At 40.8% G+C, this 25,149-nt stretch overlaps 1 protein-coding gene across 1 annotated transcript; it reads left to right on the top strand.

Annotated features, from left to right (window-relative positions):
• The first annotated feature begins 1,570 nt into the window (after positions 1-1,570).
• UBLCP1 (ubiquitin like domain containing CTD phosphatase 1) lies at positions 1,571-24,313 on the top strand. Its single transcript, XM_001506471.5, has 11 exons — positions 1,571-1,649; positions 6,485-6,678; positions 8,575-8,666; positions 9,379-9,464; positions 9,544-9,659; positions 11,113-11,211; positions 13,402-13,439; positions 14,522-14,620; positions 16,384-16,500; positions 18,973-19,100; positions 22,926-24,313. The coding sequence occupies exons 2-11, from the start codon at positions 6,525-6,527 to the stop codon at positions 22,951-22,953; spliced, it is 957 nt and encodes a 318-aa protein (XP_001506521.2). The 5' UTR covers positions 1,571-1,649; positions 6,485-6,524; the 3' UTR covers positions 22,954-24,313.
• The last annotated feature ends 836 nt before the right edge of the window (positions 24,314-25,149 follow it).

Genomic DNA, 25,149 nt, shown 5'->3' with positions numbered 1-25,149 from the left:
CTTGATGATGTTGTCTTGTTTTTGTTTCATTGTCTTTGGCTTTGCTGTGTCTCTCCCGTTTAGACCGGGAGCCCGGCATTGGGCTGGGATGGTCTTTATGTGTTGCCCAATTGTCCATTCCAAGCACTTAGTCCAGTGCTCTGTCCATGGTGAGCACTCAATAAACACTATTCAATGAATGAATTGATCTTGATGATATCTTGTTTTTGTTTCGTTCTCTTTTGCTTTGCTGTGTCCCCCCTTTAGACCGGGAGCCCGGCATTGGGCCTGGATGGTCTTTATGTGTTGCCCAATTGTCCATTCCAAGCGCTTAGTCCAGTGCTCTGCCCATAGTGAGCGCTCAAAAAACACTATTGAATGAATTGATCTTGACGATGTCTTGTTTTTGTTTCGCTCTTTGGTTCTGCTGTGTCTCCCCCGTTTAGACTGAGAGCCCGGCATTGGACAGGGATGGTCTTTATGTGTTGCCCAATTGTCCATTCCAAGCGCTCAGTCCAGTGCTCTGTCCACAGTGAGCGCTCAATAAATATGATTGAATGAATTGATCGCTCAAAAAAACACTATCGAATGGATTGATCTTGATGATGTTGTCTTGCTTTGGTTCGTTGCTTGGCTCTGCTGTGTCTCCCCCGTTTAGACCGAGAGCCCGGCCTTGGACAGGGATGATCTTTATGTGTTGCCCAATTGTCCATTCCAAGCGCTCAGTCCAGTGCTCTGCCCACGGTGAGCGCTCAATAAATACTACCAATTTGAATGGAATGAACGGATTGACTGAATGGATGGATGATTCTATTTAGTGGCCATTGCTTTTATGAGCTGTTCTTCCCCCTGACTTTATTTATTGCCATTGTTCTTGTCTGTCTCCCCCGATTAGCCTGTAAGCCCGCCAAAGGGCAGGGACTGTCTCTGTTGCCGACTTGTCCATTCCAAGCGCTTAGTCCAGTGCTCTGCCCACGGTGAGCGCTCAATAAATACTACCAATTTGAATGGAATGAACGGAATGACTGAATGGATGGATGATTCTATTTAGTGGCCATTGCTTTTATGAGCTGTTCTTCCCCCTGACTTTATTTATTGCCATTGTTTTCGTCGGTCTGTCTCCCCCGATAAGCCTGTAAGCCCGTCAAAGGGCAGGGACTGTCTCTCTCTGTTGCTGACTGAGCGCTTAGTCCAGTGCTCTGCACACAGTAAGCGCTCCAGAAATACTATTGAATGAATGAATGAATGAATGAATGTCCTCCCCGAGCCGCCCCGCCCCCTTCCGGGCGGGTCCAACTGGGCGGGGGAGGGGGCCGCGCATGCGCAGTGCCAGCAGGGGCCTGGCCGTCGCCCGCGGCCTGGCGCGCCTTCTGGGCGGTGCGTCCGATCACCGCGGCTTCAGGCCCGCCCTCCTCCCGCCAGATCCGCCCTCCCTCCCTCCTCCGCTCCGCCCCCCCCGGGGCGGTCTCCGGGCCCCGTCGGCCTCCCTCTTCCCGGCGACTTCCGGTGGACGGGCGGCACTTCCGGCGGGCGCCGGCGGCACTTCCGGTGGACGGGCGGCACTTCCGGCGGGCGCCGGCGGCACTTCCGGCGGGCGGGCGGCACTTCCGGTGGGCGCCGGCGGGTCCGCTCGGGCTGCAGTGGCCAGCGCCGGTCGGGACGCGGCTCAGGTGAGGGGACGGGACGGGACGGGACGGGAAGGGACGCAAAGGGTCGGGCCCCGCCACCTCCATCCGTGCATCCGGTCGCATTTATTGAGCGCTTACGATTTGCGCGGGACAGCGCAGCCCGACCCGGGGAGCCGGCGGAGGAGGGGCCGCAGTGCGGATAACCGGGAGGAGCAGCACCCGCCGTCATCCCCCCCTTTCGATCGCATTACTGTGTGCGGAGCGCTCTGCTAAGCGCTGGGAACACCTAGAGACCTTCCCCGCCCAACGACGGGCTCCCCGTCCAAAGCGGGGACGCGGCGGAGCTAAACAAGTAGCCTGCCGTCGACATCAAAATAAATGGATTTATAGACGTCTGCGCGTCATTCACGGATGTAGACACGTCCCTAACCAAAGAGGGCCATCGGTTGCATGTACGGATATGTTCAGGTGCCGTGGGGAGGGGAAGGGGCAGTGGGGAGGAGGAGGAGGAGCAGGGGGAAAGCGGGGGCTCAGTCTGGGAAGGCCTCCTGGAGGAGGTGAGCTCTCAGTAGGGCTGTGAAGAGGGGCATGAGTTAGGCAAGTAGTCATGATGATGATGATGATGGTATTTGTTAAGCCATGAGAAGCAGAGTGGCCTAGGGGAAAGAGCCCGGGCCTGGGAGCCAGAGGTTAGGAGTTCCAATCCCGGCTCTGCCGCCTGCACAGCATGCACAGTTCCCCCTCCTGGTGCATGCACAGCATGCACAGTCCTCCCTCCCGGTGCATGCACAGCATGCACAGTCCTCCCTCTCGGTGCATGCACAGCACAGCATGCACAGTCCTCCCTCCCGGTGCATGCACAGCATGCACAGTCCTCTCTCCCGGTGCATGCACTGCATGCACAGTCCTCTCTCTCGGTGCATGCACAGCATGCACAGTCCTCCCTCCCGGGGCATGCACAGCATGCACAGTCCTCCCTCCCGGGGCATGCACAGCATGCACAGTCCTCCCTCCCGGGGCATGCACAGTTCTCTCTACTAGTGCATGCACAGTCCTCTCTCTCGTTGCATGCTCCACCTCAGCTTCACTGGTTTTTCCATTCCTCACCTCCCATAGCCTTTGCTTCTTCTCTCTCCTGCCCTTGGGGCCCTTTTTTTTTTTTTTTTAACCAAAAACCAAAACTTTCAGAGCTTCCTCCCTCCTGCCGCCACCGCCAACTGCATATCCTGCCGGTCTCCCAAGGCTTCCCGCCTTTATTGGTCGCTTCGACCACCTGTCCCTTTCAGAGACCTTTTATAATAGCGGTGATGATGGTATTTGTTAAGCGCTTACTATGTGCCTAGCACTGTTCTGAGCGCTGGGGGAGATACAAGGTCGTCAGGTTGCCCCACGTGGGGCGCATGGTCTTCATCCCCATTTTATAGATGAGGGAACTGAACCACAGAGAAGTAAAGTGACTTGCCCAAGGTCACATGGCAGACAAGTGGCGGGGCGGGGATTAGAACCCACGTCTTCTGACTCCCAAGCCCAGGCTCTTGTCACTAGGCCATGCTGTTTCTCTGTCTTTGTTGTCACCCAAGGCTCTCCCTTTCCTTAGGGTTCATTCAATCATATTTACTGAGCGCTTACTATGTGCAAATCACTGTACTAAGCGCTTGGAACGTACAGTTCAACAGATTGAGAACATCCCTGCCCAACAAGGGTTCCTTTCCACTTTCTCCCTCAGGCTGTTGTTAAGGTTTCTCTTCAGGTTCAAGTTTGGAACTCTTTACCGTTGGTTTTTATGTTTCCTTTGGAAAAAAAAAAATCTGTCTTTTCTAAGTAGAGTAGTATGTGAGGTAAATACCATATTAGATGTAGTGGAATTTATAAAGTCATGTTGTTGGTGAAAGCTAAACATCCAATTGGAGTATTCTGTCATCAATCTCCTTTTGGATGCGTGTTACTACCCTGAGCACCCATATGCTCTTTGTAGAATTTATGAAACTTGGTATAAAATGGGTATATGCCGATATGCAAGGAAAGAATACATGAAAGCTAAAGTTGAACCTGGGAGTGATGATGATGATTACCTTGTGTTTGTTTACTCTTCCTCGATGCTATGAGGGATCCAAAGTCACTATTCTGTGGTTGGATTTGTAAAGTTTATTATCCATCAGTTGTGAGTTTGTGTTCTTTACAGTCTTAATAATGTTGGTATTTGTTAAGCGCTTACTATGTGCAGAGCACTGTTCTAAGTGCTGGGGTAGATAATCAGGTTGTCCCTCGTGACGCTCACAGTCTTAATCCCCATTTTACAGATGAGGTAACTGAGCCACAGAGAAGTTAAGTGACTTGCCCACAGTCACACAGCTGACAAGTGGCAGAGCCCGGAACCCATGACCTCTGACTCCCAAGCCCGGGCTCTTAAACTTACAGACTTATGGTGATGATATAATAAGGTGAAGCCCATAGTCAACCAGGTTATATTTTTTTGAAAAGATGGGTGTGTTGTGAGGCACATTTTTCCATAGATTTACATGACGATGATGGTTTCTGTTAAGCACTTACTATGTGCCAAGCACTGTTCTAAGCTCTGCACTTAGCTAGTACTGTTGCAGAGTCAGCCATGGGTCTTGATGGCTGAGCTCTACAGGTAAGTAAAATTTACACTGTAAATCCCTCCACGGCCTTCCATCCTCACATCAACTACTCCCTCCTTCTCTCCAAACTTGGTCCCCACCTCCAGTGTCTCCCCCTAGTATTTCTTCACCTTCTCTCCAAACTTGGTCCCCACCTCCAGTGTCTCCCCCTAGTATTTCTTTTTTAATCCAGTGATGTACACAGTACCAAGCTCAAGTTTATGCACGTCCACCAGCAAGGGAGAGTCAGTAATATGTTCCTAGGGTCCCAGCTGGTATTGCCACAATGGTGGACTCCTGGGTCCTGCCTTGCTCCCCCCACCCCCCAAACATCAGGGAGCCTGCTTAATGTGAGCCAGCTACCTCCATCCCATTTCTCACTGGCCAGGAACCACTTTTTATTCCCCAGGAACACCCCCCCAAGTGCCATGTTCCCTTCAGCTAGGGAAGCAGCGGGGCATGGTGGATAGAGCACAGGCCTGGGAGTCAGAGGGGCCTGGGTTCTAATGCCGGCTCTGCCACTTGTCTGCTGTGTGACCTTGGACAAGTCACTTCACTTCTCTGTGCCTCCGTTACCTCATCTGTAAAATGCGAATTGAGATTGTGAGCCCCAGGTGGAACAGGTCCTGTGACCACCTCATATCCGCACCAGCGCATAGTACAGTGCCTGGCGCATAGTAAGCACTTAACAAATACCATAATTATATTTATTATTCAGCTATTCCTGGTCCTGCTGCTCGAGGAGCTTAAATTGCAGGCACAATTGTGCTGACCACCTTGCTCCACCCTCCTGCCCTGTGGTGGAGGCACGATACTGCCTAGGCCTGTCGACTCCTGGCATCACTATCTGTCCAACTCTGACCTCTCTCCATGTGCCCCTCCTTCATTCTCAGCAGAAGGAGACCAGAGACCTCTGGTGTGTCTCCCTTCAGCAGAACGGTCAGCCCCAGCACCATGGCGATCAGTAGCGGCATCTGTCCGTAGTAGCCGAGCTAGAGCCATTCGTGGTAGCGAGGGCGAGCCTGAGGTCAGGGTTTGGGGTTATTGGTGGTATTGGACCAGGAATTGGACCAGCTGCATTAGCTTGAGTGGGACCTCTGGGGGGTTATGGGGAAGAGCAGGCAGCTGCAGAGACTGTAGAAAATGCAACAGGTTGGACCTGGACAGAGGGGAAAGCTAAAACAAAAGCAAGATGACTCCCTGTCCCATGTGGTAAGGAGGCAAGGTAAAAATCCAGGTGTCTCTCCACCAGGAGGGTCTCAGCCAGGACTCCGATAACATTTTCCTGGCACTGATGGGTGGCGTGTTCTGCTGCACGCGCCACTGGTGTAAAAGAAAATACTGGAGTAGGGGGTGCAGTGTGAGGAAAAACTTGGAGGAGAGGAAAGAAAACCGCATAGAAAAGTGCACTGGGGAAAAGAGAGGTGTGAAGGAGCTGATTTACTCGCAGTGCTTGGGTTTAACTTTGGGGGCAGGTATGTCAGGAAATAGTGCTGTTGTATTTCTAGAGTACGCGTGTTTTAGATTATGGTCGTACCACTGGAACACATACATTTGTTACAAGTATGGAATGTGTGCATTTGGTGTATCTCTGACCATATGTTAATAAGGGCTCCTTCCTCTGTTTCATCTAACATCTTGAGAGCTGGTAGTGGAATCGTCCTTCAGCTTGAAGATTGTCTTGTTGACAAACTAACTTCCTAATTCATTTTACTGAAAAATAAAATGCCAACTGAATATTCAGAGTGACTCTAAAGGGGTCCTTAACTTGATCACTGTAGGCTGTAAGATTTGGCAGAAGGAAGGAAGATTTCTGAAGCAAAAGTATTTTAACTTGCCTAGGGTATCATTTGAAGTTTTTAGTAGTGTTAGACTTAAATGATTGTTTTGGACATCACTTGTGAGAAACTTCCTTTTTCTTTGTAATAATTACTGTTAACTGGGCATGTGGAAGATAGCTGAAGTCTCCAAATAGTTTCCACATAAAATCTAATTGAATTTAAAATTCTGAATTGGCCCATCTCTCTTGTACTTTGAATAATGCTCAAGTAGTGGTTGCTAAGGAGAGTATTAAAGAAAATATTTTAATAGCAGGTTTGTGGATGTGAATGTGAAGGTGAGTTCATTTGGAAACACCTAGACAATTCATATTATGAAAAAAATAATTTTAAACCACCACACTAAGAGTTAATCCTTAGAATTTTGCTACTTTTAAAAAAAATTTAATGACTTTTCATTTATGCACTCCCTCTTTAGGTTTTTCTGGCAGTATAATCATTGGTCATATGCTTCAAGGATGTCTCTTTCACTCATAATAAAATGGGGTGGACAGGAGTATTCAATTACTACACTTTCAGAGGAAGATACAGTGCTAGATCTCAAACAGTCTCTCAAAACACTTACAGGAGTACTTCCGGAACGCCAAAAGTTGCTTGGGCTCAAAGTTAAAGGTAATTCTTTTTGTTGTTTTTTTAAGTTTTTGTTTTGTTTTGGTTTTTTTTGATTAAGAGCTGTGAACAATCTCACACTGTTTTATCTTGGGGTACCCCTAGTTCTCTCATAACAAGGAGATGGTGTTTTTGCAAAACCATTAAAGAAAGCTTTCATTGTCATACCCATGTTTGATGCTGCATACCTACGCCCAATTCTTCTCTTCGAACGTTGCATCACATTTTTATCCATTGTTGGAAGAACACTTCCTAATTCTTTAGCGGCATTCTAGCTAAGATACACAAGGAAAACATGCAGCATAGCAGAACTGAGTGTATTTTGTATTTTTTTCTTGTTTTTCATTCATTCAATCATATTTATTGACTCAGCAACAGAGAGACAATCCCTGCCCACAGCGGGTTTTCACTTAATAGAATTTCAAGTAATTTGTTGTTTGCTGCTATTACCCTTGATATCCTTTAGTCAGAAAGCACCTTTCAGAGGGATGTTTTGTTCTTCCCAGTTATAACCCAAACATAAATTAATCATCTTGCAAACAGAAATAGTTAACTATGAAGATAAGCATTGCAAGATCACATATAAAGTTAATCATTAATGGTAGGACTTAAGCTAGGATTACATTAGTCATATTCTTGATTATACATCCATCTTACCCAAACTGACGTCTCATCATCATCATCAGTGATATTGGAGTGCTTGCTATGTACAGAGCAGAGGTGGTGTGGCCTCATTGAAAGAGTATGGGTTTGGGAATCAGAGGACCTGAGTTCTAATCCTAGCTCTGCCACTTGTCTGCTGTTGGATGAGTCACTTAATTTCTCTGTGCCTCAGTTGCCTCATCTGTAAATGGGGAGTAAGGCTATGAGTCCTATGTGGGACAGGAACTGTGTCCAACCCGATTATTTTTTGTTTCTACCCCAGCGCTTAGTAAGTGCTTCACAGATACCATAAAACAAAATCAAACAAAACGGCAGATATTCCCCTGCCCACAGTGAGCTTACAGTCTAGAGGTAAATAAATAATTGGCAATATATGATTTATAGAAATATGCTTTAGTGCTGCAGCATTGCTAATGTCACGTAGTAAAAACAGTCACGTCAAAGTCTAATAGCAAAGCTTGAATCAGTCAGTGGTATTTATTGAAAGCGCATTGTGTGCGGAGCCTTGTACTAAGCGCTTGGGAGAGTACAGTACAATAGAGTTGGTGGTCACATTGAGTATCCGAATCACTGTTAAATTGACATAAGATACCTGTTCTCCCTCCCTCATACGTTGTGAGCCCTTTGTGGCATGGGGACTGTGTCCAGTCTGATTCTCTTGTATCAACCCCATGGCTAAGTGCACATTGTAAGCACGTAGTAACTGCTCTCATTATTATCCTGGCACCTTTCTATTCTGCCTGGGCTTTCTATCCCCCCTAAATGAGCCTTTCTGCTGGAAATTGTGGCAGTCTGAAAGGGTTTCTATGACTTGCATATCAGTATACAATATTTACATCTAGACTAAAAGGCATTTTTGCTAACTTCTGGTGTTTCATTTTTTCCACTCCAGTTGTAGAGGGTTGCTTTTTGGCAGTTTTGTGGAACAGAAAAGCTTGCCCAACATTTTTTAGGGTATGGTACTTATGAGTTGGTGCGAAAGTAGTGCCTCTCCCATTGACATAAAGGATAAGTTTGTTTTATGTATGTTAGGGCAGGATAGAAAAGCTGCTTTATTGGCAACTGCTTTTCAAAATTTTAAATGTAAGACTGTTGTTCAGCTGTAGTGAATTGATATTCTACTTAAAAATATGTTGTGGAAATTGTGCAACACGTTTTTATGTTAAATTTTATGTCATGGAACACTAAAATCAGCCTCTCAACTTTTCTAAGAAAAGTAATTTGTTTTTATTGTAGGCAAACCTGCAGAAAATGATGTTAAGCTTGGTGCCCTCAAACTGAAACCAAATACTAAAATCATGATGATGGGAACTCGGGAGGAGAGCTTGGTAAATCTTTGTTTTTGTTATTATTTGGTCCCATTGAATTATTAGGTTTATGCACGTTAGAAGGGAATTATCCCAGCATATCAATAAAGTAGAAAAAAATGAATGAAAGTATATTGCGACTTGGTATTAGCATAAAGCAGCTGCTTTCTAGAGAGCAAGGTACAGTAGCAAGAAAAAAAAGTTCCATTAAAAGGGTAAGACATGCTTCCACTGGAAATTCACCGGTTTCACTGCTTTTAAAGTTTTATATACTTGGACTCTGTCACAGGCTAGCTTGCTAGAATGCAAGTCCCAAGTGAACATGTGCCTGTGCTGGAAACTATTTTTTTTTTTCAGCTCTTATGTACTTGTGAATTTCCTTTTGCATTATTTATCATGCCACTTCCTGTATCTCTGTCGCCTGTTTCTCTCTTTACTTTTCTTATATAGGGGGCCCACTGAGGTCCAGGGACTGTAGGAGTAAATAACCCTGTTCTTTTTCCCAGCGATTAGTACCAAACTTGATACAAAGGAAGTATTCAGCAAATGCAGTCAATAATTCTACATGTTTTGGTGGATGGGTCCTCTCTACAGTGTGATCTCTGCTATATTGGTCTGTACTTGTGATACACTGGGGACCCATTAGACTGTAAGAGATGAACAGTCATTTTGGTGTTATATTAGGATTATACAATCCCAAATAATTTTTATGTTATTTTCTTCACATTTACAGGAAGATGTCTTGGGCCCACCCCCTGACAATGATGACGTTGTCAATGATTTTGACATTGAGGAGGAAGTAGTTGAAGTAGAAAATCGGTGAGTACCTCCTACTTTCAGAAGAGATGATATTAAAGGAGAGGTAAATGGTTTGACCTTTTTTTTATTTTTGCATTAGGGAAGAAAATCTGTTAAAAATTTCACGCAGAGTTAAAGATTACAAGGTGGAAATTTTGAATCCTCCAAGAGAAGGGAAAAAGCTCTTGGTACTAGATGTCGATTACACTCTATTTGGTAAGTCAGCTACTTCTCCCGTATCCTCAATAAAATGATTGCTTTTTAGTAACTTTTATGACACTCAAATGTTTTGTGCGGCGTTACATTTTATTTTAAATTTTGATTTTGAGCTGCCAAGTTTCTTTTGAAGTATCATTTGGCATTGTCCCTGATCCAGATTTGTTGATGTAAAATTTTGCCATACATTAAAATTTGCTGAACTCTGTCACACGAAATGCATGTATATAGATGTCCAGCTGTCCGGTTTTACAACTGGCACTGTCCTATGACTGACTAACTTTCCATTTCCTGACCATCTAACAGTAGGATTTATTCAGGAAATGTTTCTACCAACTCAGTAATATTGTACTCTCTGAAGAGTTTAGTACAGTGCTCTGCACACAGTGCTCGCAGATCCGATTGAGTGCTTACCGTGTAAAGAGCACTGTACTAAGCACTTGGGAGAGTACAATATATCAGAGTTGGTAGACATTTTCCCTACTTACAAGGAGCTTACAGTCTAGAGGAGGTTGCTGGAATATTCTTTAATATTTTCTCCTGGTTCCTGTTCGGTACGGATATGGAACCAAGTGCCTCTGTCAGGTATTTTAGTCTTCAGAGCCTCCCCTCTCTTCACCATGGCACATCTTGCCGAGTTCTGGTAGCTCGGATCCAGTGTCCTGGTTCAGCTGGACCTGAGAAAGGAACACAATGGCTGTGGAGCAAAAGGGGAGCCTAGGTGAGGGGAGAAATGATATAAAATTTGGCAAATTGGGCAGGCTTATGTATAAATGGAATTACCCTACAAACCAGCTTAATGTGTGTGATATCCTGTGCATCTCAGAGGCTGTCACTCCCAAGTGCTATCATTGACCACCCTAATTGTATAACTCTGGCAAAGGAAATGTTAAGCCTGGGATGTTGAAAATAGAATATTATCGATATGCTTTTATTATGGACATGAAAGTTTTAGAGTAGAGAAAAACACCATATTTATTTAAAAGTCAGGCAGCAGGATGGTGAGTCAAAGTTGTTGGTTTGGCCGGAGAAATGGTTGCAGGTAAATTAAGCTGGTAATTGTACACTGTTGTTCTTGTTTAAAAAATAATTTACCATTTTTAATATTGTACTGGTTCACATCTTTTGGGTTTTGTCTTGTGCTTTCTTGTAATGGTTTTACATAGTGTAGCTTCAGGGAATCCTTGCCCTTACAGTAGAACAGAATTGGGGATCCAGCTTAAAAATTGGAGACTGCAATTAGGGCATTAACATTCAATCCCAAGTAAGGAGTAAATAGTGCAGACTCTTTACTAACAAATACAGAAACCCAGCCAGAAAATTACAGCCAACAGCAATATGAAACTCTGCTTTTTGTTGAACTTGGTAGGAAATTTTATTCATATTAATGTTTATACTTGTTTGTCCACTCTAGTAATTCTGTTTTGTCTGTGGGTTGTTTTTCTTTTTAAAGATCACAGGTCCTGTGCAGAGACTGGGGTAGAGTTAATGAGACCCTATCTTCACGAATTCCTGACATCTGCATATGAAGATTATGATATTGTAATATGGTGTAAGATACATTTTTATGTTTAAGGGAGCTTTGCTTGAGGAATACTTGACTCTGTAAGGTTTACCTCTATACCAGAAATGTTTTTGCTGTCCTGCCTCCACATAGTCTGATTTAAAAATAGCTTAAATTTTAAGTGTCAGACTTCTTCGTTTAAGATTTTGGTGGCAGCATGTTTGTGTTTGCCTAAACTGCAAGTGTAATACATCATCAACAAATCATCCGAAGAATAACATTTATTCCTAAGAGTGAACCTTCAGTAGCCTGTGATACTTCTGATAACTGAGTTTGTTAGAAGATTAATATTTGTTTCTGGAACTGTCAGTGATTAGACTTTATTCTGTCTTTAAGTAATTTATTCCCCCCCTCCAAGCCACAGTATGATCTTACATAGCAATATTTGATGCATAAATACTAGGAAAATATAGTGAAGTTTATCTGGCACCTAGCCACCCAGAAAGCACCAGAAACTGGCCTCTCAGATTACCAGTGCATAGACAAACTCTTTTGGCTGCTTCTCTCATGGAAGAAGAGGTTTAAAATTCTCTTGGGGAGAAGAAGTTCATGGTCTTTGAATCATCTGGTGGTTTCTCAATAGAGGCACAATTTCCTTGGGATTTGCACCAACACTTTGCTGACTTAACAAACAGCTTCAGTTTGTTGGCCAGTGTAAGCTGTTGGTGGGGAGCTATCTTGCCTACCAACTCTATTGTTGTTTCACAGAGTAAGTGCTCAATCAATACCATTCAATAGTATTTATTGAGCGCTTACTACGTGCAGAGCACTGTACTAAGCGCTTGGAATGTACAAATCGGCAACAGAGAGACAGTCCCTGCCCATTGACGGGCTTACAGTCTAATCGACTGGCTTATCAGTGATTGGCATTTCCCTGGAGGACATTCTTGGCCCTCTCTATTAGGTAACTCCCCTTACTGAGCAACCCTGACTCTTCAATATCAGTAATAATAATAATAATAATGCTATTAAGTGTTTATGTGGCAAGCATTGTGCTAAACGTCAGGTTTCAGATTAGACACTGCCTCTGTCCCAGATGAGGCTCACAGTCGAAGAAGGAGGGAAGACAGGCATTCCCATTTCACTGATTTGCCCACAGTCAGTCACACAGTAGACAAGTGACAGAGAATCAATCAATCGAGGGTATTTTTTTAAGTGCAGAGCACTGTACTAAATGCTTGAGAGAGTATAATACAACAGAATTAGCAAACTTGTTCCATGTCCATAGTGAGCTTACAGTGTAGAGGGGGAGACAAACATTATATGAATAAATAATTTGTAATACCTATTTTAGAGATATGTACATAAGTGCTGAGGGGTTAGGAGTGGGAAGAATATCAAATATCCAAGTGTGTAGATGACACAAAAGCGAGAGTGAGCCGGGGACAAGAGGGCTTACTCGGACTAGAATCAGGTGCTCTTTCCACTAACCAGGTAATGATTTCCTCCCATTTCCTGACAATACCTGATATTGAAGCTCTTACTAGACTAATATTTTTAGAAAGACTGAAAATAATTTCAAAATGAAATTTAACCTTGGTAAACAAGAATTATTGTTGCCAAAATTTTTAAAATCACTGGGTGTAAAGAAAAGTCTTAAAACGATTAAATATTCTACAACTTCAGAAGTATAATATGGGAGTAGGCCTTTATTCTTTCAGGTGAATTCCAGAAATAATAGCTGGGTCAAAGACAAATTGTTGCCTCAGTGGTTTTTGGTTCCAGAGACAAATGCCTTCAAGTAACTGTTTGGTATTCTTCGTGGAGACAGGTATAGAGGGAACTGATTAGTAGAATGAAAGTCATATAAGACTTGTTAGTTGCTTTTAGTTGCATTTGGAAACCCAGATGTAATTACTTACAGATGCAATAAAAGGCATCTTTTATTAAAAAACTCCCTGTGCTCTTCCTAACTCTCATCCAATGTAACTGTTTTATTACACTAATATTAATTCACAAAATTCTCAGAGTATTAAACGAGGTATAAAACCATTGGAGAATTATTTATTTTATCCTGGGGACACCTGTCAAAATTTCCATGTGCTTCTAAGGTTTAAAAGTAAAATAGTCGAGTGTCATTTCTGCTGGTTAAAAAAAGTACTTTATCAAAGGAAGTGAAGTTTTACTCTTAGAAAATTCAAGCTTTTTCATACTGCATTATTTTCCCTCATATTTTAGCTGCTACAAATATGAAGTGGATTGAAGCCAAAATGAAAGTAAGTATTTTAGAAGACATCCCCTACCCCAGTTTTGAAACTGTCATTGGGTTATCAACAGTCCCTAGATGAAATTTTACTGGAATATGTCTAGAAAAATAAGGATGCCTAGATTGGACAAGAGATTTGTCTTATGATGGGGTCACTAGATTTCATTTCCTTGCCAACTATTAGAATTACTTATTTCCTGAGAGGAATGGAATCCATGAGAAGATAGAAATTGTAAGCAAATGGACCCTTTTCCTTCTGGAATGTGGCTCTGTCATTTCTAGAATGCAGGGGTTACAGTTATTAACAAACCCACGTTAAGAAAAACTGATATTAATCCTATGTCCATCACCATTTCATGTATAAAACTGTTAACTTCCAACAGTTCCATTCAGTCCAGACAAATGCATATTATCCGCGGAATGTCCTCAAATTCTGCTTTCACATTCTATCTAGAATAAACATTATAGAGAATTCACTGCATTTGAAAAAGAGCAGCCTACTTATTTGGGAGAATTTGTCATTTGTTTCTAGTTCCTTTTGCTTTCCCTTTAGCTACTTTCCAGTATGCTAGGTTGATGTAGATTTAAAGAATAAGTACCAAGATTGTCAGGAGAGTTGGGGGGGCAGTCCACCCTTTTGTTATGCTAAGATACTCATAGTGCTCCAAACTACCCTCTCCTCACCTCCTCCTGATTCCTCTCTGCAGTTATTCAAGCATAGTTCCAAGGCTCAGGATTTCTTCTCCATTGGTTCCACAAAGAGCAAGGAATAGACATCCGCATTTGAGGTTTGGGATATATACATTTCTGTAAGTCACAGTGTACTTTCTCCAGGCCTTGCCTGGGACTGAGGTCTTGGGACTTAGAGTGAACCTGTTCTGCTACTAGGGAAATGGCAGACATTCAGGTGAAATTAAGGGATTCAGGAAATGACAATGAGATTAGTGTGCTTTAACAGAAAATGGTGCTTTGGGGTTGCTGTAGAGGCTATGCAGTGTTTCAAAAGAATGTTGTGTATTACAGAAAAAGGTTGGAGAAGCAAAACTGCCCTGCAACTCTTGAAACCACAGTTCTTAACTTTTATGTTTGTAGGAACTGGGAGTGAGCACAAATGCAAATTACAAAATCACCTTTATGTTGGATAGTGCTGCCATGATAACAGTACACACTCCAAGGAGAGGACTTATAGATGTAAGAAGTATTTGCGTTTTCTATATTTTTAAATTATAAATCATCAGTTTGCTTCACTTTTCTCATATTTGGAAGATTTTGTTTTACCTCTAGGCACAAAAATGCAGTTAATGTAGTTATTTTTGATTAAAAAGAGGACAGTTATCCTTTGAGTTAGGGGAAAAGGAGACTTTCCAAAATAAGACATTGAAAAAGATTATATAGACTGTAGGCTATAAACTCACTGTAGGCAGGTATTGTGCCTACCAACTCTGTTATACTTTCCCAGGCCCTTGATAGGGTACTCAGCAAGCACTCAGTAAATTCTGTTGATTGTAGTTGAGAAAAGGAAGACTTTTACTGGGTTTTTTTTTTGTTAATGTTGTTATTTTTAGCTTTTGTTTTTCTATTTTGATTAAGCCTTTGCACCAACTGAAATTTTAGTAAGTTTAACAGTTGGGAGCCAGGATTTAGCCTCAGGAAGAAATTCATATAATAGCACTTAATTGAAAACTAGCACGGCCTAGTGGAAAGAGCCCAGGCCTGGGAATCAGAGGACCTGGGTTCAAATCCTAGCTCTGCCTCTTGCCTGCTGTGTGACGATGAGCAAGTCACTTTACTTCTCTGTGCTTCAGTTTCCTCATCTGTAAAATGGGAATTTAATTCCATTTCCCTATTCTACTTCAACTAAATGGGGATTAAATTCCTGTTTCCCATCCTATTTTGACTGTGAACCCCATGTGGGACAAGGTGCTGTGCAAGACATGATTATCTTATATGTATCCCAGCTCTTAGTACAGTGTTTGGTACATAGTAAGTTCTTAAATACCACAGTAATTATTATTGTTATTATTAATAATTCCATTTTAACCATTTAGAACACTGGACTTCAAAAAACTGAGTTTTTTGAAACTTGCAGATACTCATGATTAATGCATACTGAGACATATTTTTTTTAAATGTGTTTTTTAAAGCAAAAGTAAATTGTATTTTTAAATGAAAAAAATGCCTATGGTATATATTAAGGACTTACTGTATGTGACACACTAAGCAAAATGCTGGGATATTTACAAGGTAATCAGATTAGAAAGGGTTCCTGTTTTATACAGAGCTCACAATTTAAATGAAGGCAAAATGACTCCAAATCAATCAATCAGTGGTATTTATTGAGTGCTTAATATGTGTAGAACACCCTACTAAGCACTTAGGAGACTATAACACAAGAGAGTTGGTAGACAGGTTCGCTCCCCACAACAAGCTTACAATCTAGAGGGGGCGGAGGGGAAAACAAAACAAAAATGAGTATTGCATTAGTTTAAAAGAATAATTTATCATATGACCTGCAGCTCAGCAAATTTAAATAATAATTCCAAATCTACAAAGTTTAATCATAATTCTCTTGAATAGTTCTTTTACATTTTGTGGAAATTTTTAAATCTGCTTTTGAAAATTTGCAAACAAGCTATAACTGGAAGATCTTTATTTAAATACTTGAAAAAGCATGTCTTCATTTGATCATTTCTGTCCTCGTCTACCTTAAACTATTTTTTAATTGTTCTTATTTTAAGATAATTATTTGAATTGAAATTACTGACTTCAGGTAGTTAGAAATAACCCATTGAAGGTTGTTAATTGAGTATTGTACTTTCCCAAGCGCTTAATAATTATGATTGAATGAATGAAGAGCGTCCTAAGGAAAGCTAATATCTGATATAAATAACACAGAACCAGTTACATGATTTGTATTTGTTTTTTAATGGAAAAATATCATATTTTTTTCTCAGGTAAAACCTCTTGGTGTTATTTGGGGAAAATTTTCAGAGTTTTACAGTAAGAAAAATACCATTATGTTTGATGATATTGGAAGAAATTTTCTAATGAACCCACAAAATGGACTAAAGGTAACTTTATTCTGTTAATAATGTATTCTTTAAATCTTGAAGATATGACTATTGAAAACAGAAAGCAATTTGAAAACAGTATAATTTGTATTCAAAAATTGTAGTCATTTTGAGAGGAAATATTCTTAAGCCTGGAACACAAAAACTTAAAAGGTGACACTGAAATGACATGTAGCTCCTGCAGCTTTTGTTATTGCTTTCATTTGTAGAATGAAAAACCCAAATACATTGGAATGGTACTTTTCATATTGGTGCACTTCTGAAAAGTATACTTTTTTATGTTAAAATAAAATATAATTTGCACATTTTGATCACTCTAGCTCAGTATAACCATGTAACATTTACAATCATGTCACTCCATAAAAAATGCCCTGTAACTACACTGACACCGCCCACCCCCCCCGTGCCCCCCCAACCCAGTGTGGGTTGAATCACATCTTCTTTGTTTACCAGCTCATCCAGGTTTTTATTAGCATGTTGAAGCCTATCTGACTGCAAAAGAGCTCTCAGCTTACTACATATAAACTAAAATTCTCAACCACTTTCCAGGCCCACCATTGTAGTACAACAGGAGGAACACCATTTGGATTTGTATTGCTCCTTACTCAGAAATTAAGAAACTCTGTCGTTGAAACCGAGAGAATGTTTTAAAATGTTAGACCGCCAAATGCTATTATGAATGGTTATAATAGCTGACCTTCAGATATTAAGATGGTGGTATAGGAAAAATACAGTGGAAAACCCAAACCTACCATTTCGTGTCAATCAGTGGTATTTATTTAGTGCTTACGGTGTGCAGAACATTTACTGAGCTGTTGTGAGAATAGAGAAGTTGGACACAATCCCCGCCCCGGGAGATGTTACAACCTAATGGGCGAGACAGACATTAAAATAAATTACAGGTAGGAGAAACAAAGGGAAGGAAAATAGGGAGGTGAGATGCAAGTTAGGGAAGAATGCTTAGAGGAGGTATGGGGGAGAAAGGTTTTGAGCAAAGGATTGATGGTGAGAGATGAAATTGATGCAGTAACTAGGTTGGTGATAGCTTACACACTTGGCTTTTCTGAGTTGTAGTGGGAAAGGACCAAGGTAGGTCAAGTTAACTTATTCATATGCTCCATGCGGAGGGGGTGAAAGTCATGTCCTGATTTTACAAAGGGAGGTACTAAAGTAATTCCGAAGATGTCTCGTCAGGCCAGTAGCCAGCCTGACATTAAACTTATCAGGAACCATTGCCTTTAATGCATAATAAGGAAACCTAGGGCAAAATGCCATAACTTATCTATTGGTTTCTACAAATGAAGACAATGCAGTTTAGAAAGAAAACATTTTGAAGTTTGTTAGAACCCTTAGTTCTGATGTTGATGTAAGTATACTCTTATAGTAAGAGGATTCTACACAATGCCATTTATGAAAGCATCTGTAGGTGTGAGTGCCTACGGCTAGCTGTCGGTATAAAAATTCACTAAACTAATAGAAAACTATTGAGTGTGAAGATTATAGTCCATGATGACTGTAAAGTTAATTAATGAGACATAACTTGGAATAGATTTCAAGACCAGGTTCTCTCAAGGTAAGAATAAAGCAAGTAGTTCACAGATTTTGTTTTCCAAAGAACAGTTTAGCCAACACTTACACGGTTTGCATGAGTTTTCCATTTCTCTGTAGTTATCTCTCCAGTATAAAAGAGAAATGGCTCAAAATTGGAGTATATTCTAACAATTCTTTATTTGATACTATATTCTAGGAATGGGCATGAAAAATATAGCTCTTTTAGACTTTTTAAAATTGAACAATTGAACTAGTTACTATTTAGTCTAAATGAGTATTTCAGGTATTCTGGTTGTGAATTTTGAGGCGAATAGAATAACATAGTTGCTTAAAATGGCACAAAGGAATAGTTTAAAAGAGGTTTTGACATTTGCTACTCAGGTGCAGTGGATTTTGTTTCTAATATTTGAGGAAGTTAAACCTAGCCAGGCAACCACTAAACCTAACATTGATAAGCAGATACCCTTATTTGGGCTTTATCATTTAACTTTTCTTGCTTTAGTGTTGCTTCACTGAACTTGGTTTGCACAAAGAAGATGCAAGGTAAGAGAAGATTGTTTTGGCCAATCAGAGAGAAACAACCTAGGGTAGAAATTAGCAAAGCCATATTGTATGTTAAAAGGAGAAGTGTTGAAGCACTACAGAAAAGCCACGTTAGAGAACAAGGCTAAAGAATGGTAAAAATCTACTTCCCCAAGATAGCGTTTCATGTGCTATGAGATAATAGAATTGGTGAAGGATTGAAAAGCTTTCTGACAGTACGGTGGCCCTCAATTTAATGAAGTGAGGGTAATGAGTAAGAAATGTAATTAGGGTTTTAAGACAGACTTCATTACTTCATGTGTCAGTGGAAGGATATTAATTGATTAGAAGTTTTTACTTTAGTCTGTAATGATTAATGATCTTTGTTTTTCCAATTAGATAAGGCCATTTATGAAGGCTCACCTGAATCGAGATAAAGATAAAGAGCTTTTAAAGCTAACCCAGTACCTCAAGGAAATAGCAAAATTAGATGACTTCTTGGAACTGAATCACAAACATTGGGAAAGGTAAGTGCTAGAGTACTTTTTTCTCTTCCCGGTTATCTTAGGACCCAGTAAATTGCTAGTTTAGCATTTCTGTTTAAAGTAGGAAATTTCTAAATATATTTCCCATGTAGAACCTTGAAGCGTTCTTTGTATTACTATGCCAAATCATATATCTACTAAACCTCAACTGGTTTTATAAGCTAAATCCGTATGATCAGTTTATTTACTCTGACAATAAGTGCTTTGGAAATATCTAAAACTTTCAAATAGTTAGTGAATTCTTTGGAAGGATTGATGCTGGAGAGTAAAACAGAATTATAACCCCTTCACCTCCAGGTTTCTAGGGATAGGATCAGATATTTCACATCCATTCACCCCATGGCTTCAGCTATCATTTCTTTTAGTAAAATTGTTATACATAGTGCTGTTTATGAAAGCGTCTGCAAGTATGAGTGTGTTCACAGCTAGCTACCCTAATTTCCTCCTTGTTTTCTTTCCCTGCACACAGTGAGTCCTTAATACATACTATTATTATTACTACTATACCAGCTTCTCTCCCCATCTACAATCTCTATTTCTTCTTGCCTGCTGGCCAGCTCCGTATGAATGTTCTGCTAACACTGAAGTTCAAACATATCATCTTCTCTCCCAAATCCAGCTAACCACAGCATCCTCCCCATCTCCGCAGCCTACAACCTTGGCATTACTCTTGACTTTTCTCCCTTTTGCAACTTCCGTATTGTGCATGTTGCTAAATGTTGCAATTCCCCCCCCCCCCCCAACATTTGCAGAATTTGCTTCTTCCTCTCCATCCAAATGGTTGCCTCCACTGGTCTAGCTGCTCATCATTATCATATCCATCTAGACTATTTGAATTTCCCTTCCTCACTGGTCTTTCTGTCTCCAGCCTCTCCAGCTGCTTGTAAATTTGTTGCTTGATCATCTTTCCAAAATGTCATCCTGCACACAGCTCTCTCAGTCCCAAAAAACCTTCATTAATTACTTATTTTTAGGGTATTTGTTAATTAATCAATTGATGGTATTTATTAAGCACTTACTATATGCCAGGTACTGTGCAAAACACTGGAGTAGATACAAGCTAATCAGGTTGGACACCATCCGTGTCCCACATGGGACTCACAGTCTTAATCCCCATTTTACAGATGAGTTAACTAAAGCACAGAGAAGCTAAATGACTTGTCCAAGGTCACGCAGCACACAGAGGTCGGGTGAGCTGATTGAATGCTTTAAATCAGTCAGTCAATGGTATTTATTGAGCCTTGACTATGTGCAGAGCATTGTACTAAGAGCTTGGGAGAGTACAATACAATAGAGTTAGCAGACACATCCCCTGCCCACAGTGAGCTTGCAGTCTAGAAGGAGAGAGAGACGTTAATATATATAATTTATCATGTCTTGACTTGTCCTTCTAACTTCCAGGCCTGTGCTTCATCCACTAGACCACCCTGCTTCTATTCCTCTCTGCATCAAACTGTTGAACATTGCTTCAGAGCATTCTTTCAGTATCTTCCTCCTTACCTATTCACTTTCTTCTACTACAGCCCATCTTTCTCCTCCCAAGCTTATCTTTTCACTGTGCTTCATTTCCCTCTGACTCCTGGCTCATTTCCTTCTGCCTGGAACTCTCTCCCCAACTTCAAAGCCCTTCTAAAATTCTGCTTCCTTCAGGAAGCTCCCCTGATTAATTTATCTCCTTCCCATGTCACAGCCTTCTTATATACGACCTCACCCATCTTCCCTGCACCACCTTGTACTTTCTATATTTTACATTTCTTGTAATATGTACCTTTACATATACAAAGTACAAGGTGGTGCAGGGAAGGTGGGTGAGGTCATATTTTTTTTATTTTACATATCAAACAGAAACTCCTTACCATCTACAGCACTCAATCACCTTAAATTAATTACTTCAAATGAATTTCTTCAAATTAATTACCCAGTCACCTTGCCCTCTACCTTACCTTGCTGCTCTCTTATTACAACTTAGTCCTCACACTTCACTCCTAAGGCCAGCCTAATCACTGTACCTTGATCTTGCTTATCTCCTGTGGACCTCTCACCCACATCCCGCCTCTGGCCTGGAACCCCCTCCCTCTTCATATCTGACAGGCAATTACTTTCTCCACCTTCAGAGTTTTACTGAAGGCACATCTCCAACAGGCCTTCCCTGATTAAGCTATCATTTCCTCTTTTACCATTCGCTTCTGCGTTGCTCTGACATAATCCCTGTATTCACCCCTCCTTCAGCCCCACAGCACTTATGTACATATCTGTAATTAATTTATATTAATGTCTGTCTCCTCCTCTAGACTGGAAACTCGTTCTGGTTAGGGATCGTGTCTACCAACTTTGTTATATTGTACTTTCCCAAGAGCTTAGTTCAGTGCTCTGCACACAGTAAGCACTAAATAAATACAATTGATTGATGCTCCATTTTATTTAAACACCTCCTATCTTTAAAGCATCTGTCTAAATTATTTATATTAATGTCTCTCTCTCCTTCTAAGCTTTAAGCTCATTGTGGGTGGTGGATGTGTCTGCTAATTGTATCGTACTTTCTCAAGCTCTTAGTACAGTACTCGGTACCTAGTGAGCATTCAATAAATAATAGTGGTTGACTGCTTTAAAGCCCTCAGTCAGCTCATCCCATCCTACCTCACCTTACTGATGTCCTATTTCAACCTGCACACTTTGCTCCTGTGGTGCTTGCTTGCTCACTGTGCCCCACTCTCATCTGCCAACCCCTTTCCCAAATCTTCCCCCTAGCCTGTAACTCCTTCCTCTACAGAAACATCATACCACCACTTGCCCTGCCCTCAAAGCATTATTGAGGTCAGAATTTCCTCCAGGAGGTCTTCTTCAATTAAGCCCTCTTTGCCCCAGTTTTCTTTCCCTTTCTGCATCCATCTATGCACTCATATCTGTGACCTCTGGCATTTCATATTTGCCCCACAATCCCGCAGTACTTATGTACATATCTTTAAATTATAAATTATATTAATGTCTGTAACTTGTCAGCTAACTGTTGTAACTCATTTGTGTTTACTGTGTAAAAGAGCACCGTACTAAGCACCTGGGAAAGTACAACAGAGTTGGTAGACATGCTCCCTGCCACAATGAGCTTACAGTCTAGAGGGGGAGACAGACATTAATATAAATATGTAGTTTGTAGATATGTGCATGCTGTGGTGTGCTGAGGATAAGGTGAATAGCAAATTTCAAATGTCCAAAGGTCACAGATCCTAGTGCAGAGGTGTTGCAGGAGGTTAATCCTGCAATTGATTGGAATCCATTTGCTCCAGATTTTGATGAGAATAGTGAACATATTTGGGACCTTGGAAGTTTGTGAAATTTGTTTATGTATTTGTTTTTTGGGTATTTGTTTCTTAGTGTGTGTTTGCTTGCACCCCTAAGCATAGCAATAAGAACATGCCCTTTCATTTTCACGCTGTAAATTAGGGTTGTGGGTTACAAATTCATATAGATTCCACTTCAGTGATGGATTGTCACTAGTTTTATAGAAGAAAAAACCTGTGGAACAAACGGACAATTTTTGCTTCCTGATATCTGTGATGAAAATATTACACTTTTGGTCTGTTATCTGAAGGGCCTATCTTTGGAGAAAAATTTCCCATTGGCAAAACTAGGCATCCAGGGTTACAAATTATAAAGTAATATCAATTCATTTGCCTAATATAAATCCTTATTTTACCTTACAGATATCTTTATCTTGAAATGTTCCATTACGCGTATCTCTCTGGTGGTACATCTTTAGATTTTTTTTGTTTTTAATTACATCTTTTTCATCTTAATATTTTCTTGCAGATACCTCTCAAAGAAGCAAGGACAATAATTCTAACAAACGCTTGTTGGCATTTTGATCGAAGATTAAAGATCCTTGGAACTTTCCTTGCTTTTTTGCTAGATATTATAATAGTGCTGGACACTGAAGCAAACACCAGACTGACTGCTTATACTTGGTCTTCCAGTTTTGTTTTGTGTTTTTTTGTTTCGTTTTGGGTTGTTTTTTTACATTTTTTTTGAAGATCACAGCAATAAGCTAAAAGGAAAAAAAAAAAGCCAGTTTCTTTTTCTTGTACACATTAATGTCACTATTTAAAACAGTACTTTTTCTTGCACTGCTGCCATGATTATTGTAAATGTTTTTCACTAAAAATGGAGAAAAATGCTTTTAGGTAGTTATCCAAAAGATATCATTTAGTAACTTTTGAAATAATTGACTCCCAAGTTTTATGTTTTGTATCATTAAGCTCTATAAAGACCAAAACCCATATTGAAACTGGAAATAGGATTTTAGTTACTTGGTTTAGACCAAAACAGTTGAGGAAGGAGCCGTTTTTGGTATCCTGGAAATTTTAGCAGGCCCTCCAGTTCTCGTCTAAGACATCATTTCCCTTTCCTGTTCCAGTATTAGGTCTCTAAACTGCAAGCTGTCTCAGTTTGGTATGTATTTGTGTGTCAGTGTTTCTTTGTGCAAGATGGTTTACTTTGAGACTGGAAAGCACCACCCCGAAGGCAAATATGCCATAGTGTGAAAAGGTGGATTCTTGGAATAGAAAAGACAGATACTGAAAGCTGAAGGGAGAAAAATCTGATATTATTTTGGTGGCTAAGTAAAAGCACTTCTGCTGAAAAACCATTTTCATAACCCGTTAAAAAGCACTAAATTTCAAAAAAACCGACTCAGATTTATCCCTGCAAAGCATGAACAAAACCTCCTTGGTTCTAATTCAAACTTGTCCAGGTGCAAGCACTGTGTTTCAATTACTATACCTAGCCATATTGTTTTCAAAGAACCATTTACTTGCGCTGCTTAAGCCTGCACTATAGAAGTGTGATGTGACTGCTGTTTGGCATTATTGACAGTGTTGCATTATGCAGTTCTTGTATTTGAAAGAAATCTGACCCTTTCAAATAAATATGGTATATATTGTTCTTAAGGGACTGTAGCAGTGGTGTAAATAATAAATACCTTTTCTTAAAACGGTTACTATCTGTTGTACGTTGTCTTAAACGTTTTGCCGTGTCACGGAGACGTCAAGATCAGGTGGTTACAAAATCTTGAGAATTAAATTTTTATGATTTAAAGTTGTGTGTAGCCTCAGTTTATGTATATATTAAAAACACAACTAATTTAGCCAAATATGCCAATCTTCTTTTCAAATGCAGCAATAAACTTCTTTTCCATCTTACATCAGCGAGAGTTGACAATGTCTGCATTGTGACTAAAGAAAAAGATGATGTTAATTATTAAAGGGGATCATCTGTGATGAAGAATTTTTCTCTTTGGCAATGCATTGCGCCCTTCAGAATATTCAACAGTGGAACCATTCCAAAAACAGGGGTGGATAAGTTCTCCTAAGGCAAATGTTGAGCACTTTAATAAGCTAACATTTTAATATTTTGTTATTACAAATTAAATGTGGATGTTGTAATAGAGGATGAATGCTCTGTTTGTGATTTCTGCCACCATTAGGTGGTGCTAAAATTCAAGTTAATTAGGAGTTTTACCCTTTAGGCTTCTCCATTCCTATATTTTCAGGGTTTTACCTAAAATGCCCCTTAGCCCCTCTGTCATATCCCAGCCATCTCCCCAAGCCTCCTCCACATCCATGCCCCAACACCCCCTTCCACACAGTTACTGTGTCCTCTGTGTGCAAAACTGGGGCCGCCAGGTAAACATAAACCAGTCTTTCCCTCTGCTAGTGTGTGGACGTATATAGGTATGGATACCAGCACCTCTCTAAATAAACTAGCAGGCCTCTCATGCCTTCTGCAGTTTCACGTTTCCTCTTGTCTCCGGTGCATCTCCAAATGGAGAGGCTACCTAGCACCTTAAATTCAGTATATCTAAAACTGCTTCTTATCTCCCTCAAATCCCTTTCTCTACCTAGCTTTTCTGTCGTGATTGACAATACCATTCTCCTCCCTGTTCCCTTAAGTCTGAAACCTTGAAATTATTCCTACTCCTTGTGGTTGTTCAACTCTCACAATTCCCCCTACCACTAAATCATGTTGGGTTTACCTC

This window comes from Ornithorhynchus anatinus, chromosome X1 (genome assembly GCF_004115215.2).
Source record: "Ornithorhynchus anatinus isolate Pmale09 chromosome X1, mOrnAna1.pri.v4, whole genome shotgun sequence".
NCBI classification, from domain to species: Eukaryota; Metazoa; Chordata; class Mammalia; order Monotremata; family Ornithorhynchidae; genus Ornithorhynchus; species Ornithorhynchus anatinus.
Note: the sequence above shows the minus strand (reverse complement) of the source record. Positions and strands in the feature narration are given on the sequence as shown.